Raw genomic sequence first — 23,029 nt, 5'->3', positions numbered from 1 at the left:
CAAAATGAAATAATTCCTTGGCAGTTGGCTGGAGACATCCCGGGACATTCCTGGATAAATTCTTTGAAGAATTCTCATTGAACATTACTAAAGGACCTATGTACAATTGAGAAATTCTCTCCTCTCTCACTCTCTTTCGATCATAACAGTGGAATACTAAAGCTTTTGGGAAGTTTTTCACAATAGATCGAAAGGCAATTTCCTTTACTAGCGTTTCATACAGAAAACACAACAGAAGAGGTCAATGTGACTCAGTTATTGATTAAAAAAAGTAAATAAAGAGAGCCTCTCAATGTTAGATAGGTCCTTTTGTAAGGTTGCGAATTATTCTTTGGGAAATGTCACAAAGGACTTGTGGAAAAAAAACTGAAGGAGAGGAATCTCGGAAGCAATTTCTGAAGGTATTTTATTTATTACAAATACTTGCTAAGTAAGAACAATCCTTTTAAATCGGATCGTTGGTATCGGTATCGTTGGAAATTTCTTATTGAAATCTTAAAGAAATTCTGAATCAAAATTTTAGGGGAAATCCATGGAATCATCTCTGTAGTATTTCTGTAGATATCCTTAAAAATCTGGTTGAATTCTTGAAGATGTTGTAAATTTAATTCTTGTGAGAAATCCTAGTAATATCTGTAACCTAGTAATAAGACAGTCGCTATCAGTCCTGATCCATAGCTATTCGTCAAAAGTGCAGCTGAATAGGCATATTGGAGGAAGGAATGGTGGAAAAAATCACTATCCGACAATAGTATGGAATCGCATCATCATTCGATGAAGCGCTTCCATAATTGAGACGGGTAGGACACATACCGTGACCTGCTCTAATTCCGTGTGTTGCCTAATACCGTGTATTTGGGAATTATGTGGATTTCTAGCATATTATCTTATTTATTTTTCTAAATGATTGTCACAAACGTTAGCACATTAAGTAGTATTTAGAAAGCCATTACAAACTTGAACTAAAGTTGCACACACAAACAAACAAAAATAATGTTAGAATGTAATCGCCTGGTGCCAACACACGGTATTAGGGCACGGTTGCTTATGTGTTCCAAATACCGTGTTTCAGTTATAATTCCAAAATGGCGAAGTGAAACATATATTTTATTTCCCGAATCAATCATGCAAACCTCAATGCATTGTTTGATACAAAAGTTTTATTTTTGATGCGCTTCGTTCGTTCAATTGCGAGATGTTTTAAAATATGACCCGGCAGTCGGGGTCAGATGCACGGTATTCGGAACACTGGTATGTTTAACAACATCAACTGTAACTATGGTTAAAATTTTCAAAATGGTTCAAATCATATTTTTTATGGAATGCATATAAAACGGTCTACTATATAAAACATGAAAGACTTGAAAATAATCATACGTTATTTTTATCTGATCGATTGAAACTTGAGTTTTTTTAACCTCACGGTAATAGAGCATGTCACGGTATAAAAAAAAAATAACACTAAGCTCATTAATTGTAACATAATTGGAAATGAGACTCAAGTTTTTACAAAATTTTACGTTATGTATTCGTATCATGTAAAAAATTACAATATATTTTAAATAGGTTCCAAGATGTGACGCCACGACGGTAAGAATCTTAATTGATCGTATAAATAACGTAAAATGTATAAATGTTTATTGCATTTGTATGAAAAATTATTTGGTGTTTGATTTTGAAGCGAGATGATTAAACCGAGTCCAAGGTTCGAAGGAAAGCAACAAAAAATAAGCTTTTCGCCATGCCGTAAGCGCTCTGTGTTGAACAGATCACCAATCGTTACTATCGGCCAAGTCTGCAAACATCTTGTCCTTCACGGCTCTTGCTTTGCGAGGATCCTCCGTAATTGTCGTATCGATCGCCTTGGCCTGTCCCAGCATGTACTCCAATTCTTCACAGCTTAGATTAGGGCCTCCTAGTTCGACCGATCCCACGAATTGTTTCTTCATTTGTCCCTCGTAGTAGATGAAGATCGTCGGCAGATTGCGTTCTGGATAGTTGGGAATGCAAGTCGTGGCAATAGCTTTGATGAACTTCGTCGCCGGAAACCTCATGGCCAGTTGACTCAGATGCTGATTTATCAACGTACAAAATGGGACACCGCGGCTATATAAATGCAACACCACATAGATCTCTGATCCCGCCTTTGTCACTTCTTGAACGTAATCCTGTCCGGAAATTTCCATCACTGTTCCAAATTTAGCCTTCTGTGCCATAGCTTGCATTTCGGCTATTCTTTTCTGGCGATACTCGAGTAATACCGCTTCATCCTCAGAGTCTTCCAGTTCGTCTAGTTCATCTAAACCCATGTTTGAGAGGTTTTTGCTTTGGTTCTGCTTCTGTTCGATGGTGTTCTCAATCATTCCGATAATGTCATCCTCAGTGATTTCCTTCTCCTTCTTCGGAGGAAGGATTCCCTTGGCTCGCAGTACATCATTCCATTCGGTGTCCTCATTGGGGTCCTAGTATCAAGAACGATATCAACCTTGTTGATCATTTCATCCTTATAAGGTAATGTATTAAGACACAGATGCACATGGAATATTTTACCTGCATTTTAACTTTAATTTATTGCAACACAGTTGCACTATATATTGACAAATGCGTGCCAAATAGTCACTTGAACCTTAATTTATAAGTTGTACAGTTATTCAATGACTAATGCACCAAAATAATTCAACTTTTCCTTCGATTGAAAAAACTTGAAACTTGTGCACGAATGAAGATTTTAGATCTATTTCATGTGACATGACTATTTTTTTACCATTTTTACGTCTTCGGCAGATGTTTGGGTCTGTTTGTCAGAAACTCGCTCACATAACTTTTCAAAACGTCCCACAGTGTGATTAGGTATGGGATTTGCTATGGGCAGGCATAGGCCTATTCACATGACGTCTCAAATCAGCTGATCGGGAAGCACTTTGACAGTTGTTCTATGAAAATGACAGGCCCGTGTTAGCACCGGTCCTCCACCGATGTAAACAAATGCATAGACGGATCTGTCACATGAAAAGGCCTATTGCAGAACATCGTTCTCATTTGATTTCAAAGCGAGCGAAGAACAACATCGCATTTCTAGAAAGATTCGCGAATCAGGCGAAACTGACAAAATGTACACAATTTAAGAAAATATAGCGTTGAAATTGTGGCTTGATTGTCTATTCACTGCACTTGAACTTTTCCCCTATCGATAATTTAACTATTCAAAAAACGCAAATTTGTAGAAGGCGAAACTTCACGTCATGCAAAACCACACACTTTATTGATTACGCCTGTGTTTTTGTTTATCAAAGTAATGGGCGCATCTGAAATCGAAATCAAAACACGGCGAGAGTAAACGGCGACACTGCAAACAAAAAATAAACAAGGCGTACATGGCGGGCTTAATTGAACCAGAATGTAAACACGGCGCAAAGTGACAGGCGACACTGAAAATAATATCGATTATAGGCTCATAACATTGGGCGATACTGGCATTCTCGAGTACGTTTAAGGCGAAACCTTTAAAGATTTTTCGAGTACGAAATAGCTAGGGGAATTGTAGGAGATGTGTGTGGTATTGATAAGGATTTTAAAACTAGGTTTATGAAATGTGTATTAAGGTGAAAAGGTTAAAGTTTGAGTATATTTTCTCCAATTGGGATTTAAAATTGTACATGAGAATTTCATTGATTATTTTCTCATTGTTATTGATTTGTCAGATAGGCCCTTATCGCGAATCTCTCTAGATTTATATCGGCCCATGATCGGCAATGTTTAATACTGCACTCAGACAAATGGACTATCGAAATTCATAAGAACCCCTTATGGAAATTCGCCACAAGGAATCGGGTTGAAATTCATAAATTTGCCTTATGAAACCAAAATTTGGAAACAAAAAATGTTTTCGCGGCAACCTGGAATCGAACCAAGAACCTTGCGACCGATAGGCCCGTGCGTATATAAAGCGCTCGCATTGCAATAATCGTTCCACCTTTCATAAGGCAAAATGTATGAATTTCGATAGTCCAGTTCGCTGCGTGTAAGACAAATTTATGAATTTCAACCCGATTCTCTGTGGCGAATTTTCATAAGGGATTCTTATGTATTTCGATAAACCATTTGCCTGAGTGTATACCACGCGCCTATCGACGCCTTGATGTGGAGTGATGCTGGAAGGGTACATAAAGCGCTCGCATTACAATAATCGTTGTACCTTTCATAAGGCAAAATGTATGAATTTCGATAGTTCAGTTCGCTGCGTGTGCATTGCGCGATTATCGCGACGCCGATCTTGAGAACTTCTTAAAATGCGCGTAGCGGCTACTACAAAACGTTTTGTTGTCTTCTGCGTGATTATGCGCAGAAGACACCAAAACCAAGGTATATTGAAGAAAGGTACAGCAATCTAAGCAGTCAGTGGATGCGGGGAGTGGTAAACAGTGGGGAGTAGAAAATGACATCTGGCCGGTCGGCCAGCTGGCGAGTTCGTTGATGTGATTTTCCCCTCTAGTGGTTGCCTGTGGTTGCTATCGTTTCTATAGGATTGTTTATTATTGATATTAGTGCTTTGGTAATGAGAAAAAATCTCAAAGCACCAAGTAAGTTATTTGATATTCTTTGATATTATTCTAATTTTACTATTTTCAGATTAACAATGAATTCTACGGAGCAAAATACCCAGTTTAGAGTTGCTTTCTTGCAGGGGACTGGCCAGGATAACCGCAGAAGTATTAAATGGAGGCTGTAACCTGTAGGTATATGGCGATGGTCGACGATAGTAAGAGAATCGGCTGATCAAGGGATGAGGAGAGTTATGAAATTATTGACGATGCCATTTACTAACCATTATTTTTATTTTAAGCAAACAAAACTAATCGTAACAGGTAGATGGGTGGGTGGGTGTTTTCTTGTATGATATTTCCACTGTTTTTGTATGAGCCGTAACAACTTTAGGACACCTACCCATCCCCTTCAGCGTTATGAGATTTGTGAATAAGCTCTTGTGTTTTGTTAAGCTTAATCTTTTCCCGTACAACTCCTGCGTGGTGAAAATCCACTGTCAATCGCAGTTGTTTTGTAATTCGAGATTGGCATGATGCTGAGTGTATACTTTGGAAGCGTTCCAGAAAATTTCAAACAACTGAAAACACAACTGACGTTTTCGAAAACAAAATGAATTGAGGGGAAATATCTTTTAGTTTCATGGCTTGCTGACCTACTTGAGCATAACTAACCAGCTGTCACCTTTTTCTCCAATATGGTGGAATGCTCTGTTTGACACATCGAACTACCTCCCTTCTAAATACCTTGACCAAAACGATCTGAAGTAACTGCGAGCATCTACAAGCGTTTTTTAAGATCACCGGCGCGAGAATTTTTCGCGCCACGCATAATATTGGGAAGTTGAGAATACGGAAAATGTGCTTATTTAATATATACTGTACGGAACAAATGACGAACTGTATTTATCTATGTGGGCATGTTGTTTACATAGATGGAGGACCGGTACATACACGGGATTGTCATTTCCAAAGAAGAACTGCCAACTGCAGTGCCGTATTAGGCATTTCACGGCGAAATGGATCATTAAAATAACAAAAACGGCCGCTATGGAAAGCATAGATAGCGCCACCGTAGCCTTGTGTATTTGACAGAACAGCAATGCTGTCACAATGTTAAATCCCATATGCAGTGGCTCCTTTGTTTTGATGCGGTGAGCACTGACAAAAACTACATTCAATGATCCATTATCTCTCTTTCGCTCTTCAAGAAAACTTAAAAACAATGGTGCCAGTACCTGTCAACTTTGACAGGTACTGGCACCGTTGTTTTCAGACTTTCCAAAGAAGGGAAAGAGAGCGATTTTCTGATGACGTCACCGTGCAATAAACAATTGCACAATATTTATGCTCTATCTTTCATTCTGCCATGTGATTAGTAAACAACAATATCAATAAACGTAAAAATCCCCTACAAAATCAAAACATTTCAGAGCAGCTAAAGAGCGCTGCATATGACGAGCCTAACCTCACTTATTTGACAGCTGCTGGTCCTGTTGTTTACGTTTCGGACTAAGTCGTTTTTTTCATCATTTTTTCATCTTCGCATTTCTATCACCAGCTTGCTGATTGTAACGATTTTTCACGGTAGGAAGATAGAATAATACGATCCGTGGGTATCTGCAGTGGATTTGACCTCTCCTCGCAGCAAACTTTCACGAAATTAAGAATGATTCGAAAAAAGTACTAAGTCCAAACTGTAAACAACAGGACCAGTACCTGTCAAAATTGATGCGTGACGTCACAGTGCAGTGGAGTATAGGCCTATTCATATGACGTCTCAAATCAGCTGATCGGGAAGCACTTTGACAGTTCTTCTATGAAAATGACAGGCCCGTGTTAGCACCGGTCCTCCACCGATGTAAACAAATGCATAGACGGATCTGTCACATGAAAAGGCCTATTGCTGCGCCTGATTGATCGTTTATTTCTCTTGCGGTGCTTGGATGAAGCAAAGCGACAATCATTCAGTTCAAGGCTGGTGATGTCGTCCAGTGTAGGTCCTGAGCTTAACGTTTATCCGTCAGTGGCACAATTTTTCACAGCTGTGTGTTTTAAAAATAGATTGTTCACCATCACAAGAATATTTCGGCCACAAAAACAACTTTTTTCAGTGCTTTTTTCACGAAAAAGTGTGAAAATACTATATGTTTTGCAACTATTGGCCTTTCTATTGCTTCGCTGAATACTTTGGAAACGGTTGTTGATATTTTGATTAGGTTTAATATGAGTGATACTGATGAAAAATAGAATTGAACTGGTCGTTGAAGCTCTGTTCCCGATTTTCGGCTGCTTCCATATTTTCTTCGATTGTGATCTATTCGGCTGCCTGTTAGCTGAAAGCAGGACTCGGAAACATGAGCGGCAAGGATAAGGATAAATTTCTGTCCAAGCTAAAGCAGTACTTGTCGCGCACTAGCAAAAGTGTTGATGGTAAGGAACTATTCATATTCTATACACTCCCGTACAAAAGTTTGGGGTCACTCCCTAAAACACATACAGAAGTGTTTTGTCCATATCTCTGGGATTACAAATCTAATAAAAAATCTGGTTCATTCGAAAGGAAATGTGTTCTTGCTTCGTAGGTATTTTTGCGAAACCTTTTTTTTTTGTATAATTTGCTTTCAAGTAAAAATTCTTGAGGTTGCGACATTTTTCAAAAATTACACTGAGAAAACATTGCTATTTTGCAGCATTTGATTGACCAAAATTTAAAACCGGTCAAATATTTTGGGGAGAAATTCTAACTTAGAAATTTAAAACTATTGTTCATAGCATATAGATAGACATATAGTGTCTTCGTCGAATTTGAAATAAATTTGCCGAAGATGTGATTTTTCTATTTTTTATACTTTTTGAGATACAGTCAACTCTCCATAACTCGATATTGTAGGAACCATCGAGTTAGGGAGGTATCGAGTTACAGAACACAAAACCAGTGCAAATGCGATCCAAGGGACCATCGAGGTAGCCATGAAAACCAACTTTTACTATGGTTCTCTAACTCGATATCGAGTAAGAGAGAGTTAACTTTAAATGCCGTTGTATGCAAATTACCCGAAAAAATCATAACTTTTTTCCAAGATTTTTAACATTTTGTGTTTTTCACAAAGTTTTTGTTACATAAAAACTTGTGTTTTTGCTGAACATATCGTCAAGCTATTTTTGTATTTTTATTGTATTTATTGTATTTATTGTTAGCTATTGTGTACGATAACTTGCTGTTTATACAAACATTTGCTCAAGTCAAGGAAAACAATTTTAGGATTAAATTACATTGGATAACAAAGCTTTCAACATAATAATGAAAATAAAGTGTTTGCTTCCTTAATTACTATGCGTACGCTGCTTCAAAGCTTCCTTGAAGCTTGTTGCTGATGGCATCGTTCGAAGTGCAAAGGGGAGATTATTCCACTGGGAGATGCCACTCACAAGTATACTCTTTCTAGCGATCGAAGAATACCGTGGAGTTACGAAGGTTCTAGCTCGTTCCATTTGTCCTCGTTGCATATGCTGTTGAAGATACTCAGGCAGCTGTCCATGGTATCCTAGTCTCATAAAGCAGCATACTCGTAGGTGATAGTATTGTTGAAGATCGCAACCAGTGATTGTGTTTCTGAAGGCTTGCGTCGAGTCCCTACGCCGTAGACCATAGACGAAGCGAATTGCAGCTTTGAAACATCGATGAAGTTGTTGTTTTTGCAGGTTCGTAAGTCCAGGGTAGAATACTACATCACCGTAGGTGAGGATCGGCATCACAACCGCTTGGATCAATTTTCTTCGCGTGGGCAAAGGTAACACAGGTGAAAAACGTTTCATGACTCTTACTGAGTTGAATACTTTAGACGTGATTGCGTTTACCTGTTGTGACCAACTGAATTTGCTGTCCAATTGCAAGCCTAGGTTTGTTACCAATTCTGATAATTGAATTGCTTCACCACAGTAAATGATATCAACGTTAGGTGGAAGTTCTTCTCTGCTAAATATTATCGCTTGCGTCTTTTTGGGATTGGGGTGTAGGCCGTTTCCTGCTGCCCATCGTTCAATCGCATGAAGGTCTCTGTTGATTTCTTGAATTAGTAGATGGAGATCCTCCGTTGGACCAGTGGTGTAGATTTGCAGATCGTCCGCGTAGAGTTGGTAGTGGCACATCAAGACCGAAGGTAGGCTGTTCACATATAAGCTGAAGAGCAGGGAGCTGAGACACGATCCTTGTGGGGTGCCTTCCAGGAGAGTTCGTGCGCTGGAAACATTGTCTCCCATTTTGACCACTTGGCTCCTCTGGCCGAGGAATGATTGCACCAAGTTGCAAGCAGTTGTCGAAAAACTGAATTCGTTGCGAAGCTTGCTGTGCAGCAGAGGATGAAGTACTGAATTGAAGGCTAGTGAAAAATCAACCAAAACCATCACTGTGCACTGCCTTCCATCTAGCCCGACCAATACGTCGTGAGAAACCTTAGCGAGGGTGGTTGTTGTACTGTGACGTTTGCGATAGCCGCTCTGATTCGTCGCTAGCATTGATGGCTCGGAAGAATTGAGATGCTCAGTAATCTGAGCGAGCAAGATTTTTTCCAGAATTTTAGACACAGCTGGCAGAACACTTATTGGTCTGAAGTCTTTGTGTGCCTCTGGAAGAGAGATCTTTGGAATTGGGTGCACGATAGCATTTTTCCAAATCTTGGGAAACACTTGGGAGGCGATGATTTTATTGAAAAGGTCTACCAGTAATGGCAACACAAAAGGCGAAACCATTTTTATGAAGGATATGGGGATCTCGTCACTACCAACTGCGTTAGATGTTATTTGGTGCATATATTTGTTAACTTCGTTAACATTCACAGCTTGAAAATCGAACGGAGCATTAACTTCCCTAACTGGAAAGTTCTGGGTGGTGTATCTGCTGATTTGCGCCGAGAGATGCTGTGGCTGCCCGGTGTCGTTTCCAAGTTGGCGATGCCCTTCGGCGAAGAACACATTCATCCCGTCAACATCTAAATCACCATTGCTGCAATCTTTTCGACTGTTGTTATGGACTCCCTCTCGGCGAAGATTATTCCAAAGCTGTTGTGCGGGTAGATTGGGATCGAAATACTTTTCGCCATATCGTTTTTTAGCCGCAGAAATGAGTGTAGCAGTTCTGCTGCGTTTTTGCTGATAGTCGTTCCACTGTGGATCCCCCTTCTTCCTGTTAGGGTTTCTAGCATACAATGAGTAAGCCAAATCCCTGGTCTTAACAGCTTCTTCGATTGCGTTGGTCATCCATGGCGTTCGCTTGTCACGGACGGTTATGGTTTTCTCTGGTGCATGATTGTCGAGGAGCGTACGTAGTTCCGTTGTTAGTATTTCCGTCTTAACGTCGATGTCCTCACACTGATAGAAGTTGGTCATATCCCTGCTTACGAAGTCAGCTTGTAGTCGAAGCGGATCGATGCGCCGTAGGTAACGTATTTTGATTCGTTGTGGCGGAGGTTTAAGGACCTTAACGTTAGCGATGAGGAAAATTGCTTCGTGGTCGGAAATAGTGCTGGCACATGAGGTTTTGCTGGTGATAATCGTTTCTGGAGAGCTAGTGATCATTAGATCAATAGTCGTTGAACTGTGTTCGGTGATCCGAGTAGATGACGTGGGAAGCAGTGTCAAGTCGAAGATGTGGTTAACTCGGTTGAGTGCCTCATAGTTCGGAATAGATTGCGTGGCCGCTACATTAATATTGAAATCGTTAATCACAAAGAGACGATCGATTTCGAAGTCCTGTAAATCGAGCAGGAGGCGCTCATAGCACTGTGAAAATTGTTGATTACAGGCTGTTGCGTTGTAGAGGACAACTATGCAGATGTTCAGGTTGCTGATTTTTGCTTTTACAGCCAGGTATTCGACTCGATTGGCGATGGGTTGACTGGGATCAAAGGTAGACTTGAGAATGGGTGTGGCCTTGATTCCTTTACGAATGTAAAGCCCAACACCTCCACATGTTTTTGCACCACGACCACGTCCAGCTGGCAATGAATGTCGTATAAAGTTGAAACCGGGAATGCGAATTGGTCCTAGGGGGGCAGAACCTTTAAGCTTGGTTTCTGACAGTCCAAAGAAATGATAAGTCTGATCAAGCATGATTTTTACGCCATCTATGTGGCGCTCTAACCCTCGGACATTTAGATGTCCGATCCGAAGTTTGTTCAAGTAGGTAGTCATATTCGGTGTAGGTTACGTCAGCGAGGTAGTGGAGAAAGATGTTATTGTTGAGAGGAAGCGAAACCTGAGGATTCGGCATCGAAAAATACCGAGGACTCGTTTCCAGCAGGTTCGGGTCCGACCAGCGAAAGAAGATGATGCGTATCTCTTTTATGGGAGTGTAACGCATTTGTCCTGGAAGCTTGACCGATACTCGATCATTTTTTACGTACACGGATGAAAGTTGGCGTTTGATTTTCATCCGAAGAGCAAGATTGCGGATTCTGAAAGTTTGGATAGACAGCACTTCGTTCACAGTAAAGCGGTATTCAAGAGAAAATCCAGCTTTTAGTGAACTTAGCTTCGCTGTTTTGTGCTTCTCAAAGTAGCGTCGTAGCACGTCTTCCTTTGCGTTGACAGAACTAAAGACGACGATGATTGCGGGAGTGAGCGTGCGATCTGACCACTTTGATTTCCCACCGTCGAGACGAAAGCATTTTGTTACTTGCTGCATCGCATCTGTAGCTTCGAGGAAATCAAGGAAGTTTCGCACGAGGTTCCATACGTTTTCACCCTGACGAAATGGCACTTTGTTGATCGAAATACGAAATCGATTCACCGACTGAGTACAAATTTGTGCCTTTTCATCGATCTGGATTAGCGCTTTTTTGTGCGAAGTGTATTTTTCGTCTAGCTGTATCACTTCGTTTAGTTTGCACTGTAGTCGGTCAATATTTCTCTTGTGTAGGACTTTGAGAGAGTCCAGCTCAATCTGAAGTTGATTGATGCGATTTGATAGTTCCGCAATCTGTTCCTCTGTCTTAGAGGTCTTAGATAAGCTGACTGTGTTGACTGTCGCTGTGTTGGTGGCTTGCTTCCAAATCAGACTTCCTTTGACGGCGCACTCCTCGCAAAAAAACCAAAAGTTGCCAGCCTCCGCCAAGAGCTCATTTCCGATGCAAACGCAAACTCCGTGAAACCATTTGCAGCAGCCATCACAGCATACCCATCCAATTGCTGACCTCTTTGCTTTCTTGCATCTTCGCTTTGCTGGTGGATTTTCTTGTCCACAGGTCGAACAGATGTCTTTGACCATGATATGAAATCACTAGGGCTGACGTTTTCCGAGAATTTCACAGCGCGAGCTACCGAGTTCTCGAAAATAGGTTATGTCAAGCGAATTAATGAAAAACACAAAAACTTGGTAACTGAACCGCAACTATACGCGAAAACACGGGAAAACGGACACGGACGGCGTTCCCGCAAAGGGAACAGGAAAACTTGGTGGAATTGGTTGGTTTTCCACCGGAAAATGTTTAAATTGCCGGAGCGAAAAAATACCACGACTTGATGTTCGCAGTGTTGCCGGAGTGTTTCGAAGTTATTCAAAAATTACTCTTTTTTAAAGGGCATTTTAGGGCACAATATTTGCTTCTGGTGCAAAATAGCGAAGACAACTCTAGAAAGATTCGCGAATCAGGCGAAACTGACAAAATGTACACAATTTAAGAAAATATAGCGTTGAAATTGTGGCTTGATTGTCTATTCACTGCACTTGAACTTTTCCCCTATCGATAATTTAACTATTCAAAAAACGCAAATTTGTAGAAGGCGAAACTTCACGTCATGCAAAACCACACACTTTATTGATTACGCCTGTGTTTTTGTTTATCAAAGTAATGGGCGCATCTGAAATCGAAATCAAAACACGGCGAGAGTAAACGGCGACACTGCAAACAAAAAATAAACAAGGCGTACATGGCGGGCTTAATTGAAACCAGAATGTAAACACGGCGCAAAGTGACAGGCGACACTGAAAATAATATCGATTATAGGCTCATAACATTGGGCGATACTGGCATTCTCGAGTACGTTTAAGGCGAAACCTTTAAAGATTTTTCGAGTACGAAATAGCTAGGGGAATTGTAGGAGATGTGTGTGGTATTGATGAGGATTTTAAAACTAGGTTTATGAAATGTGTATTAAGGTGAAAAGGTTAAAGTTTGAGTATATTTTCTCCAATTGGGATTTAAAATTGTACATGAGAATTTCATTGATTATTTTCTCATTGTTATTGATTTGTCAGATAGGCCCTTATCGCGAATCTCTCTAGAACTATTACTTATTTGATGAAATTACCATATCTTCCCTTCCGACAGGCGATAAAAACTTTTGTCAATGAGAGTCTATGCGTTTTAACCGTCAAATAAATAAGCCTTATGAAACCAATAGCGATCGGTAGTTGCAGTACTTTAAGAGATAGAAAGTTGCGATGCTCAGCGAAAACACGTGCTTTAAGATATTAAACAACTTTGTAGAAGACATGAAAAATGTCGTACAAGAATTATGTAACTTTTAACAAAATGTGCACAAGTTTTGAACTATGAAATGAATTTAAATTTTTAATATTAAATATTTAAATAATTTTTAATCCATAACTTTGTAGAAAACACAAAAAATATAAAAAACTAGGAAAAAATATATGATTTTTTATTTTGAACTAGTGGTCCCGGCAAACTTCGTCTTGCCATCAAGTAGGCTGTTGAAATACGCTTTTGATCGTCCCATATAAAATGATAGTTTGGTTCGCGCTCGTTTTTCAACTTTCCCGTTGAATATCCTGGGATTTTTATACACACAAACACGTCGGAACCCTTGACGAACAAAACAGAGGAAGAATCATTCAAATCCGTTGACCCATTTGTAAGGCATTTCGTGACATACAAACACCACTCCTTTTTTATTTATATAGATTATCATCATGATATTTAGGGATTATTCACATACAACGGCATGTATCTCAAAAAGTATGAAAGATAGAAAAATCATGTCTTCGACATTGTTCAAAATTACCACTTCTACAACTTTGCCGAAGACATCATATATCTATCTTAATGTTATGTAAAAACAGTTTTTCCCCGTTTGCTAGGTGGATTAATCACGAAACTTATGCATCAAAAGATGCGCTTCAATATACCAAGAAACTTCTCCAAACATACTATATCGCTAAAATCAACGAATTGGGCGCTATTCAAAAAGCGCATGAAACCGACAAAATAAAACAGTGCATATTCTCCAGAATTAACCATTCCCCAAAAAACTAAATACCTACTTCAAAGTTAAAAAAAATTTGTTCAATATATTTATTTGAAACTCCTTACAAATTTTGAAAGTTGTTTTCAAGTACAAGAAAGCCCTTCGTAGTATCATCATGGGGCCCAGATAGCCGTAGCGGTAAACGCGCAGCTATTCAGCAAGACCAAGTTGAGGGTCGTGGGTTCGAATCCCACCGGTCGAGGATCTTTTCGGGTTGGAAATTTTCTCGACTTCCCAGGGCATAAAGTATCATCGTACCTGCCACACGATATACGCATGCAAAAATGGTCATTGGCATAGTAAGCTCTCGGTTAATAACTGTGGAAGTGCTCATAAGAACACTAAGCTGAGAAGCAGGCTCTGTCCCAGTGGGGACGTAACGCCAGAAAGAAGAAGAAGAAGAAGAAGTATCATCATTATGTTTATACATCTCCAAACTTATTAACTACATTATGTAAATTCGGCAAAATAAATAGGTATTCATCACTATTCTGCACATTCAAATACATCCTACTCTACGTCAAATCTAAAAAAATGTACAAATTACTTGTTTACAATATACATCCATGGGCTGAAAGTCTTGTTAATAAAGATAATAATTATAGCGATGATGTTTTATCCGACGATATAGACAAAATGTTCCGTATGGAGACCATATGGCAAGATGTTCATTTATTAACTCATTACGAGAAACTCGGAAATATTCCTGTGGATGGAGTTGTACTGGGTCAAGTCAAGTAAAAAAGAACATTTTTTTTGGGAACATGCCAAGTTATTTTTATTTATTTCCAACATTATACATTATTATTCAACATTATAAATAAATAGGTTTGCACCGTTTAGAATGTACCGGATTTGGCCATTCGGACTTGATGCCCAGAAGAACCTGCTATAGATTTTTCGGATACTTAACCGTTCCAATTCTCTAAAAGTAGAGATCAAACATAATAGTTCACTAATAAATAAACACTCAAAACAACCTTATTCCTATAAAAATCCACCGGGCGAACTTTGATTGCATTGTTAGTCAGCAGTCTCATTTGGTTTAAGACGCATAAATACAGATATTTGAACAGTTTTGTAAATGAAACCACACAAGAGGGTCCATAATACGCATTTCCAGGTGGGTCCATAATAGGCACGTCGGCAGCGTGCCGGATTAAATGGGAATCAAATGGAGGGTCCATAATAGGAAACGTCAAATTTGTAAACATTCCTATTATGGACCACGGGAGGGTCCATAATAAGCATTCAGATAACAGTTTTCCAAATGCATATCTCGCTGGAAAAATCGTATGATTTTGTATGTTTCATAGGCGTACTATAGTCATATATGAAGTAAAAATATTGAACTTGTTGTTAGACTCCACGAAACGTATATGCGTCGAGAATGAATTTCAACTACTAAGGGGTCCATTACTAGCATTGAAACCCTAGATGTTAAGATACAAATTTGCTACTTTATCGTTAATATAAGGCGTCTCGTGGCTCCGTAAATGGTCATTTGTAGGATCAATCAAATGCAGTACCCATGGCTATCTTATTCAATCGTTTCTTAAAACGTTTACGCTAATGCGTTTTTTCTTAAAACTCCTTAATATAGTGGCCACTTTATAGCCGATTCCGGAAATTATCTGTGACTTGGGTTTAAGCCCTGAGCTTGGGATTATATTTTCCAGGGAGCGATGAATTTTGATAATTGATCGCTGTTGTTATTAGTTTTGATTAAATCTTGGGTGAATTTCAAAGCAATGGCAACCTTTTTATTACAAAATTTAGATTTTATCTTCTGACCTAAAGATTCTGGTTAAACAAGTGTACTATGCAGTTGGGCTGCACTAGGCTATCACTCATCAAAATTACTTTCACATCGGGAAAATATAATTTCAAGCTGGCGAGAAGATTACGAACTGAGGGTGGGTTAGGAGCACAATCAGACCCTTGAATGTGCAATGTGAGGTAGTAGTTGGGAAAGCCATTGACGGTTTGTAATCTTCTACGAGGTTTTCGAAACCCAACAGGGCGCGTGCACCGGGTTGCGGATAGGGGCAAAGGGAGATCAATAGCATCTACTTAAAATAATAGAGCAAAAAGCCGTTCCATGATTAGGTAATGTTTCGCGATCTTCTATGGTGTTCTAGTACTATAAAATTCTTCACTCACTGGGAATTCTGGCCTTGATAATATCAATAGTGATAAAAACATAAAATAATACCTAATACTTAATAAGTACAATGTAGCTTCAATATAGTAATACATAAAAGAAAATCAATTTTCCATACTTGACAAGGTTTTGAAGACAATCAATGAGTGAAAGAACTACCTATTAGAAAAGCCACATCAGCTAAGGCTATACATATACAAATGTTGGTCATAGGCTCATGGCGAGCATTCGGTATGTATGTCTAGAGGGGCACTAGAATACCACGCGGACAATTTCGAAACAAATTATTTGTATACATCGGTCTTACGATCCGAAAGGCTCAGCTATGCTGCAAAGTCATTTTATAAGCTATTAATTACTACTGTTTAATTGTTTATAATTCTAACAAAACTTCATAATTAACTCATTACTAATCACTGTTCCTATATTCTCTCTTTCTCTCCTTCTTATCTGTTGCATGATTATGAGCATCACTAATATAATGCATGAGCATGCACAATAAGAATAATTTCAGGATTGTAAGCAGTAAACGGATACCTGGATAGAATAGCTTCGAAAGGGTGCTCAAAATATAATATTTCTGGTCAGGGAAGTATTGTCATCAAGGGTATGTACAATATTTCCATTATTAACTCCTAGATCACACAAACAAATGAACTAATAATATCAAATATTTTTATGTAAATCAGCATCGTCAATCAGTGCAAAAACAAATAAAGTTTGTAAAGTTATAGAATTTACTGAAAGAAGGGTGTAGGTATGTAAAATAATCATGAATACCTTAGCCTGTAACATCAGTGACAAACGCAAATGAAAAAATAGAAAGGGATATACCTAAATACAAGCAGCTTTCTGGGGAATGGAATTCTGGCAAAAAATTCTGGGGAATGAGATTCTGGCGGAATTCTGGGGAATGTTACAGAATCTCCCAGAAATATGGGCAAAACACTTTTGTAGGTTTTTTAGGAAGTGAACACAAACTTCTGCACGGGATTGCTTATATTATATACTTAGTTCAGTATAGGGTTTAAAATGAATTTTTGTTTCTAGCTTCCCACCATGATCCAAACTATTTTCCGATATCCCCCGAGTTGGAACGAGAGTTGCAGCCGGAAACACCTGTTGGCCAGCGTTGCAAGGCTTTGAAGGATTTCAGCGACAATGTGATGAAATATCGCCTGGAAGCGGATGCAGTGCAGCTCCTGTGGCAATGGACTAAGGATCTTATCGTGGGCAATAAGTCTACCGAACAGAGGCATGTTGCCCTCAACTTCTACTGCAAACTGATTCAAGGGCAGTACGACAACCTGAAGATGATGAGGGCTCAATTTTTTCGGGTGATTGTTTCGCACGAAGAACCGGAGGATATTGAATATCGACTGGAGATGTTGAAAAGTCTTACTGAGAATGGGAAAAACATTCAGTACTTTGAGAAGGAAATTGGTTCCTTTCTCGTGCAATGGATCCCGCAGATAGAGCAAGTAAGCTACATCATACAGCTGCTGGATTTGATTGTAAACCTCGTCAAATACAACGCGGCCAGCTTGGAGAAGAACTTCTTGGTCGGAATCGTCAACTACATATTCGACATAACGTGCAAAGTAGAAGACACCCAAACAATTCTCATATGTCTATCGGTTCTGGATTGCTTCATCTGCTATGCCATCATACCCAATGAAACGTTGACTCTGTTCATTGTGATCCTCTGCCGTACGGTGAACAGGGAAGCCTTTTGCCAAACATCGTGGAAAATCATGAAGAACCTTTTCGGAACGGCCCTGGGGCATGCGACCCTGCTGACAATGTGCAACATCCTGAACGACAAAACGTTCTACCGCGATGAAGCTCTTCTCCGGGGTGCTATTTTCCACACCAACGTCGGTTTGTGGGGCGTTAGTGGATGTGTCGTGCCGATATTGAACTGCTCACCGTCGATTGTGCTGACCAGCTTCCTGAATGTAAGTACCTACACGCTATTTCGCAAGTTTGTATGTTGTTCCAGGATCTAAATTATCGGGAAATCTAACACGGTCAATTACTCTTTCTTTGTTCCCCTTTTTACGAACGAAGATGATAACACAGCGCAACAATAATAACATTTTTGCGTGTCTCATGAGAGTTCAACATGTTAAGAGCCAACAAGGTGAAAAACTCATCCTCTACTTAAAATCAAGATGGCGCCAAAATCCAAGCTGGCCGCCAGATGTTTTCACTTGAATTGATTAATAAATATTCTTCAATCGACTCGGAGAAAACATGAACGGTTGGAAACTTGTTTCTTTGTTGTACAATAAATGAAGTTTGCATTGATTGCACTCGTCATATATATCAAAATCGTAGAATATGATTTAGTAAATCGGTCATTTCATAGAATAAATACCATTGCTCACCTAGTTTTTGTAGCCTTTCTTATTCAGTTTTCTCTAAGCTTTCTGATACTAATGGTGAAATTGGCCGCAAAGTTCGGCACGTCCACTGCAAGGGCGACTTCGAGCTCCGCCACTGGGTCTCAGACTCCGAAGAGTTTCTGGTCGAGATGGGAGAACAGAAAGCGGATCAGTGCGTCCGGTTGAGCGAAGGAGTCCGGCATCAAGCGCGTATTGGGGATCGTGTGGAGTCCGGCAAGCGACGAGTTTTCGTTTTCCACTAAGTTGAGCGACGATCTGGAGCCATTCCTCTACGGCCAGCAGCTGCCGATGAAAAGGATCGTTATGAGCTGCGTAATAAGCTTTTTCTACCTGTTTGCGCTACTGTCCGTCTTCACGTTTTATGGCAAGATGCTGATCCAAGATCTGTGGCGAAGTGATTGAGGGTGGGACCAGCCGATCGACAGATATTGCGTAGAGAAGTGAAACAACTGGATCAGAAGATTTCCAGAGGGTGAGGGCGTTCGCATTTCCCGTTATTTCTTCCAGGGAGGGCGTACCCTTAACTACAGTACCCTTCAGCTCCACATTTTCGTCGACGCAAGCCAGGACGCGTACGATGCAGCAGATTACGTCCGCATCGAGACGACAAACTGGCCGTTGTGTTCCCTCGTGATGTCAAAGTCAAAGATGGCCCCGCTAGATCACCTATCTCCTACCCCCGCTTAGAGCTGCAGGCAGCAGTCCTTGGAGCAAGACTGGCCAATTCTGTAGTCGACGTACTTTCCCTCGATGTGAAGCAACGTGTTATGTGGTCCAAGACTGTCTTGTGGATCCACTCCGACCACTTGTGATATGAGCAGTACGTGGCGTTAACGATCAACGCTCCGTCATCGTAATCATCGTCATCATCGAAACTTCAAAAACAGTTTTTCTGTTCAAAACTGAAAATTATTCGATGAAAATGTGTTCACTGTGTTGCGGTTGGAGAATTGGGTCCTAAAGCCCTGTCCCAATTTTAGTGCCAAACGCTTAAGTTTAGGCCAAAAACAAATGTTTACTCAATTTTCTAATGTTTCCCGTTAATTTAAGCCCAAAAACATTTTTATTAGATTTTGTCACATCCTTTGGCTTAAACTCAAATTTTGGGTGTATTTTGTTTTCCGTGTCCCTTACGAAATGTCAGATAGGAACAACCCCAGTGGCCGAACTAAAACCCCTGTGGTGTTTTTGTCGACTAAGCGAACGTCAAACATGATCAAAAGTGTCAAGGTTCATTTATGGACCAAATTTTAAAATTAAAGTTTATACATGATATAGCCATTATTTGAGCGGGAAAAATTGCTTAAGTAATTACAGTAACATGCTTTTTCGTGTTATTAAATAAAAACGAGATTTCATTACAAATTTTAGGACCCAATTGAATACTGTGAACACATTTTCTAGTAAATTTTCTTGATTTTGATGGAAAAAACTGCTTTTGAAGATTCCGAAATTGATGACGGATCCTGCCCCCTTAAGGGCAGGCGAAGTGGCGCTGGGTGCCAATAAAGTGCAACGTAGCTAATGCGTTGACCAAGTGGGAGTCCATTCCTGGACGACGATGGAGTGTTGTGGATGGACGGCAGAGCGGCGCGAGGATTGTCGTTACCTTCCGAGCTGCGTTTCCCGTTAATTCTATCGAAGCAGCATCCTGTGACACAAGCTGCTAGAGTATACCACCACCAACGAGTAGCCTACGGGAACGTGGAAACTGCCGTAAACGAGATCCGGCAGCTTTTCAGGATTGTAAACTTGCGAGCAGATATGAAGCGCATCGGTAAATTCTGCATCTGGTACCAAAAGGACAAGTGTCGCCCGACGAACCCCAGGATGGCTCCACTTCCGGAGTCACATGTCACGCCGAACCTACCACGGACTACTGCGGACCGGTGACAGTGGCTGTTGCACTCCAACAATGGCATGAACTTCCAAGCTGCAAGCAATTCGATCGTGCAACAGATTCAAGCCGCGAGCGAGGACGAGTTCACGGATTTCAGAACCCGGTGGAATTTTAATCCACCTAGCGTGCCGTTATTTCTATGTTATGCGGTTGTCATTCGACTTTGCTCGGGAAGGCTGTGCAGGAAATAGGTGCTACGAACAGTGATATTCTTTGATGCGGCAATATAAATCAGCCCTACCACTGAGTCCTTCTCGTTCGTCAACCAGTGAGCACTGAACTTTTTCAATAGCCGGCGTTTTTCTATTTTGAGGTGTCGTATTCGCATTGACGGCCAAACACTGTACGTTTTTCTAGAACCAAGAGTAATTTTGAGACTTGCACACCATATTACAATACCTATTGGATAGGTACTTCTAAGCTGGTAGCACGTCTTTTTTAGGAGACTTGGTTACTATTTTAAGCCAATTCTTAATTTTTAATACAAGGTCTCTACATTCTCCTGTTCGGCCAACATAGTTTCTAAAGTTACTTTTTCCCCTTTTCGGCTTGTAAAAGCTCCAAAAGGCCTCGAAGAAATCTTTAGAGACTATAAACGTCAGAAATCTTCAGAAACGCTAAAACGCGACTATTCCTTATAATTACCAGAAGTTTCTGTCGATAAAAAGGTTTCAGGAATTTATCTACTAGTGCTTATACCATAGATTTTTTTTCTAAAGCACTTTCTTCCAGGAATCCTTTAAATATTCCATCGCTAATTATCCCGGGACTTCGCCTAAAATTCCTTTCGGAACCTTTCAAGGTATGTTTAGAGGAATTTCTTAAGAATTGCTCCAAAAACTCCTTGAGTACTCGAACACTCAAGTAAATCCCACAGGGATTACCCAGTATCCCAGGATTTTCTCTATGGATTTTTGCACCAATTCTTCCAAAGATTCCCATAAGAGCTCTTCCAAGAAAGTTTACAAAGTTTTATTCCAGAGTTTTTGATGGTATTCGTTTGGGGATTTTTTAAATAAACCCTACAAGATCCTGAGTTTTTTTTTCGATTATGCCTCCAGTCATTTCGGTATGGATTTCTTCAAGCATTCATCCACGGTTTCTGTGAGAAATTTCTAGCATTTCATCCAGGTATAACTTCTGTTGTTCTTCCAAACATTTATTGAGTAATTTAACCCTCTTCCGCCCATGGTGTCTGTAGAGCCTGTAAATTGTAGAGTCTGTAAATTGTTTTCACGCTGCTTCATAATTACACATCTCCTCTTTCACTTCAATGCCTTATTTTAGTTAAGCCAACACATTTAACATGCTTTTTTACGATAAACAATGAAGGAATGGGTTTTACCGGTCGAAAAATATTACATGATTTTGAAGCCTGATGTAACAAAGAGAATGTATCCCCACGGTAGCAACAAAAGTATTTTCCAATTGATTTACTCTTTATTTGTTCTAACATAAGTTTAGAAATGCACAATTTAGTTTCGCAATCATTGAATTTGATGGATTTTGTATGGTGCACACATGCACCACTGGGCGCACGGCACACAAAAATGCGTAATATCGCGATTTCATCATTGTGTACCGTGACCTGCTCTAATTCCGTGTGTTGCCTAATACCGTGTATTTGGGAATTATGTGGATTTCTAGCATATTATCTTATTTATTTTTCTAAATGATTGTCACAAACGTTAGCACATTAAGTAGTATTTAGAAAGCCATGACAAACTTGAACTAAAGTTGCACACACAAACAAACAAAAATAATGTTAGAATGTAATCGCCTGGTGCCAACACACGGTATTAGGGCACGGTTGCTTATGTGTTCCAAATACCGTGTTTCAGTTATAATTCCAAAATGGCGAAGTGAAACATATATTTTATTTCCCGAATCAATCATGCAAACCTCAATGCATTGTTTGATACAAAAGTTTTATTTTTGATGCGCTTCGTTCGTTCACCGAACACGAAATTGTTGTTATCAGCTCAGTTTGCAAATTTAACTGAAACATCGTCAAGAAATAAGGCAAATCTTTACGGTAGTGGTGCAGAAAGTGATTTTATCGGATTTTCCGATGAAGATTTTGATGCTTTGAATGGATTTGACAAAATACTGATAAAGTGGTGAAAATTTCTAAGCATACTCCAAAATCGATTAGATCAAGAAGTAAGTTCAAAATTAGAATCGTATCGTAAGCGGAATATATATATAGAGCTATATTACAGATTCCGTGCACTTTATCATTGTCCCGAAGGAAATGAAACGGAAGTACAGTATAACCCATAAAAAAATGCGAAAATTGTTTGAACGTGAATATAGCATCCACAAGCGTTATTTTCATTGTACTTGCATTGCACCAAACACTCTCGCGAGTTGATGAATCTTGCCAATATCCCGCAGTCCGGCTACCAACTGAAAGCTGTTAAAACTGGTACGCAGCTTAATGCCACGGACGAGGATGTTTTCAATGCCGTCATCAAGATACTACAAGACTCCAACACGGAATTTTTCACCTACACTCCGTCGCACCAACAGCCCGTGCGATTCATACTCTCAGGTCTCGCACTGTATGATTTGGCTGAGCTGAAAGAGGAATTGTTGCTCAATGAAGTGCGCCCGTTGGACCTCAAAATTTTCTCTCGAAAAAAAGTGGTCCTGAAGAAAGTGTGCTGTACCTGCTTTGTTTCGTGAAAGGATCTATCAAGCTCTCGGAGCTGCAAGGAGTAAAGACACTGTTCAACACGGTGGTGAA

At 39.9% G+C, this 23,029-nt stretch overlaps 2 protein-coding genes and 1 long non-coding RNA gene across 4 annotated transcripts in view; 1 reads left to right on the top strand and 2 right to left on the bottom strand.

Annotated features, from left to right (window-relative positions):
• Positions 1–382: 382 nt before the first annotated feature.
• Positions 383–21,981, bottom strand: LOC110678340. Its single transcript, XR_002501513.1, has 2 exons — positions 21,869–21,981; positions 383–819 (listed from the first exon to the last, which is right to left on the bottom strand). It is a non-coding gene; the product is annotated as an uncharacterized LOC110678340 (long non-coding RNA).
• LOC5569539 (viral IAP-associated factor homolog) lies at positions 1,499–2,795 on the bottom strand. The gene is made up of 2 exons (XM_001652801.2): positions 2,551–2,795; positions 1,499–2,462 (listed from the first exon to the last, which is right to left on the bottom strand). The coding sequence occupies exons 1-2, from the start codon at positions 2,554–2,556 to the stop codon at positions 1,770–1,772; spliced, it is 699 nt and encodes a 232-aa protein (XP_001652851.2). The 5' UTR covers positions 2,557–2,795; the 3' UTR covers positions 1,499–1,769.
• The window catches only part of LOC5569538 (tuberin), a 46,862-nt gene continuing 30,398 nt past the window's right edge, over positions 6,566–23,029 (top strand). For both annotated transcript variants that reach the window (XM_021851080.1, XM_001652800.2), the window contains exons 1-2: positions 6,566–6,974; positions 17,023–17,930. In XM_021851080.1, coding sequence (XP_021706772.1) covers positions 6,899–6,974; positions 17,023–17,930 — 984 coding nt within the window. In that variant the 5' untranslated portion in view covers positions 6,566–6,898. The remainder of the gene's footprint in view (positions 6,975–17,022; positions 17,931–23,029) is intronic.

This window comes from Aedes aegypti, chromosome 3 (genome assembly GCF_002204515.2).
Source record: "Aedes aegypti strain LVP_AGWG chromosome 3, AaegL5.0 Primary Assembly, whole genome shotgun sequence".
Lineage (NCBI taxonomy): Eukaryota > Metazoa > Arthropoda > Insecta > Diptera > Culicidae > Aedes > Aedes aegypti.
The sequence above is the reverse complement of the archived record's forward strand: the minus strand, read 5'-3'. Positions and strand labels throughout refer to the sequence as shown.